Raw genomic sequence first — 2204 nt, 5'->3', positions numbered from 1 at the left:
GGACAGAAAAATTTTAACACAATACTCTTTGGTTGCGCTGTACATGTCCGTTGGTTTCCCTCGCGTAACGAGGTACTCGCGACTCTCGCCGGAGCCAGATCGATGATTACCTCCGGTTTTCCGAAGTACGACTGGCTCAACTCGTGAAGGCCGGACCATTTGAGAGTCATTACTATGTTTTATTTCTCTTTTTCTTTAACAAGAATTTGTGATAATATTTAATATGACTGATAATATTTAATATGAAATATTAACCTTTAAATAATCAATTTTACTTAAACGTTTTGAACACTGCATTTGTCACAGTACCAGACTACATTTTTGTCACAAACATTATTTGGAACTGTTACCTTTACACAGCCAGGGTGATACCATTCCTTGCATCTGTCGCATTCAGTATAAAGCTGCTTGTTGTCAGCTAACCTACACTTGCAGTAAACTGGAATCTCAAAGGAGTCCCTGATGCGCTTTGTAATTGTCCGACCAGAAATTATTTGGTTCGGAGAAACTTTTCTGTTTTCCAGCCACTTTCCAATCATCTCGCGTAAACTCGCCTCCTTAAACACCGCGTCTTCAGGTCGCATGCCGATGCAAAGCGCAGCAGCAAATGCTATCGCGAACGGACCGCAGTTTCCTGATCCTGCTCTCTGTCGAGACACATTGGGGAAAACACAATTAATATTTTTGTTTTTACAGGTAATAAGTTTTGAAATGGGGAGTTCTTCTTCTATCTTGTATTTTGTGTTACCACTGTCGTAAATCATAACAGTGAAGTCATTGTCTGAAAATACGTTGGACGCAGTAACCCAGTGATTGCCCTTGACATTTATAATTTGAACAAATTTTTGCTGAGGTGTGTATAGAGGAGACGTGTCCGTACAACCTGTAAACGCGAAACAACTTTGCAAGCCTCCAATATGAGGAAACTGCTCAGAAAGAATGTTCATTGCTGAGTCTATATGATTATCGCCAAGCCAAAATTTGTTCCTTTTTACATCCACCAAGTCATCTGACGTTAAAGAAAACTTTGTTTCCCACTTTGTTGCACAACAGCGCCGAGCTAAACCTGACTGCTCGTGCTCGCATAAACCTTTTGTTAATTGACGCTGATTTCTCTTCTTTGCATCGTCCTTTCGCTGAACTGTCGAGCCTAAGCAGTCCCGCAGAGACACTGCGGGAGATTGCATATACTTTCCCATGCTTTTGTCTGGAGCTGTGAGCCTACTTCGTTTTTGCCACTTTTCTTCAGCTTCCTTTGATGCTGTTTGTTTTCGCTTTCTCTTTTCACCTATCCTTATGCCATCTTTGTACTCGCGAATCAACCCACGATGACTGTCTGCATAAACTTGTGCAAACTCATGTAAGCCTTTAAATATTCTTTCTTGACACCTAGTCCTTTTTAGTTCCTGTTGACTTTTTTCCATAATGCCTTGCGTTCGATTGTCTTTGGTAAAATTCTGCTCAGTTCTTTTCTGCACTTCATTGTAAAAATCAGAATAACCTTTATAAACCTGAGTTTCACCGTGTCGACCAACATTACCAAGCATCAAACTTGACCACAAGGCGAGTTTGGGAAGTGTGTACTTGATAAACTTTTTCATTAATTCAGGACAATAAAATTCGTTATCCTGCCCACTGTTTAAAACACACAATTTTGCCTTTTCAATAACCTCACCAAAATAATCTGTAAACGGATTGCCCTCCACTGGGTCTGCCTCAAACTCAATGGTTTCTCTTTCTTCTGTTTCATTTTTACTGCCCTTTTGAATAGTTTCACGTTCAATTTTTTGTTTTAAATAATGCCAACTCTGTTCTGCTTGCTCTGTGTCTCGTGCTGTAAAAAGAATCGTCATATGATGCAAAATGTTTGCTACACTTTCCAATGTATCTGCACAAGTAAGTAAACCCATGATATACATGACTTCCTGTCTTCGCTTCTTAACTAAACTCGACAGCTTTTTCATATTTTTCATAGTATGACTGGTACATAAATGCAAAAACGGTTTGTTGATCATCGTTTTTGTTGCTTTTCCTGATACTACTGCAAAACAACGTTCTAAATATGTCTCCAGACTTTCCTCAAAAAAACCCGATAAAACTGAATGAATTAAAGCAATGCTTCCGTCGCAAATAAAAAGGCGCGGGCGGGATTTACCACAAACAAGACTTTCGTCGCTTTTAAACGACATGATAAAGTTTTTAAT

At 39.4% G+C, this 2204-nt stretch overlaps 1 protein-coding gene across 1 annotated transcript; it reads right to left on the bottom strand.

Annotated features, from left to right (window-relative positions):
- Nucleotides 1-263: 263 nt before the first annotated feature.
- LOC145219484 (uncharacterized) lies at nucleotides 264-1964 on the bottom strand. Its single transcript, XM_080086849.1, has 2 exons — nucleotides 1002-1964; nucleotides 264-647 (listed from the first exon to the last, which is right to left on the bottom strand). Exons 1-2 carry the CDS (start codon nucleotides 1962-1964, stop codon nucleotides 276-278), a joined length of 1335 nt encoding a protein of 444 aa, XP_079942975.1. The 3' UTR covers nucleotides 264-275.
- Between the last annotated feature and the right edge of the window lie 240 nt (nucleotides 1965-2204).

Source organism: Phallusia mammillata, chromosome 3, assembly GCF_965637545.1.
Source record: "Phallusia mammillata chromosome 3, kaPhaMamm4.hap1.1, whole genome shotgun sequence".
NCBI lineage: Eukaryota > Metazoa > Chordata > Ascidiacea > Phlebobranchia > Ascidiidae > Phallusia > Phallusia mammillata.
This window is presented reverse-complemented; position numbering and strand designations above follow the sequence as displayed.

What these genes read in the sequence shown, in the direction of transcription:
- LOC145219484 (XM_080086849.1), bottom strand. Translation starts at nt 1,964, where the DNA reads ATGAAAAAGCTGTCGAGTTTAGTTAAGAAGCGAAGACAGGAAGTCATG. An exon ending in CTTTAACGTCAGATGACTTG is followed by an intron (nt 648 to 1,001) that starts GTGGATGTAAAA and finishes GTGTCTCGACAG; the next exon opens with AGAGCAGGATCAGGAAACTG.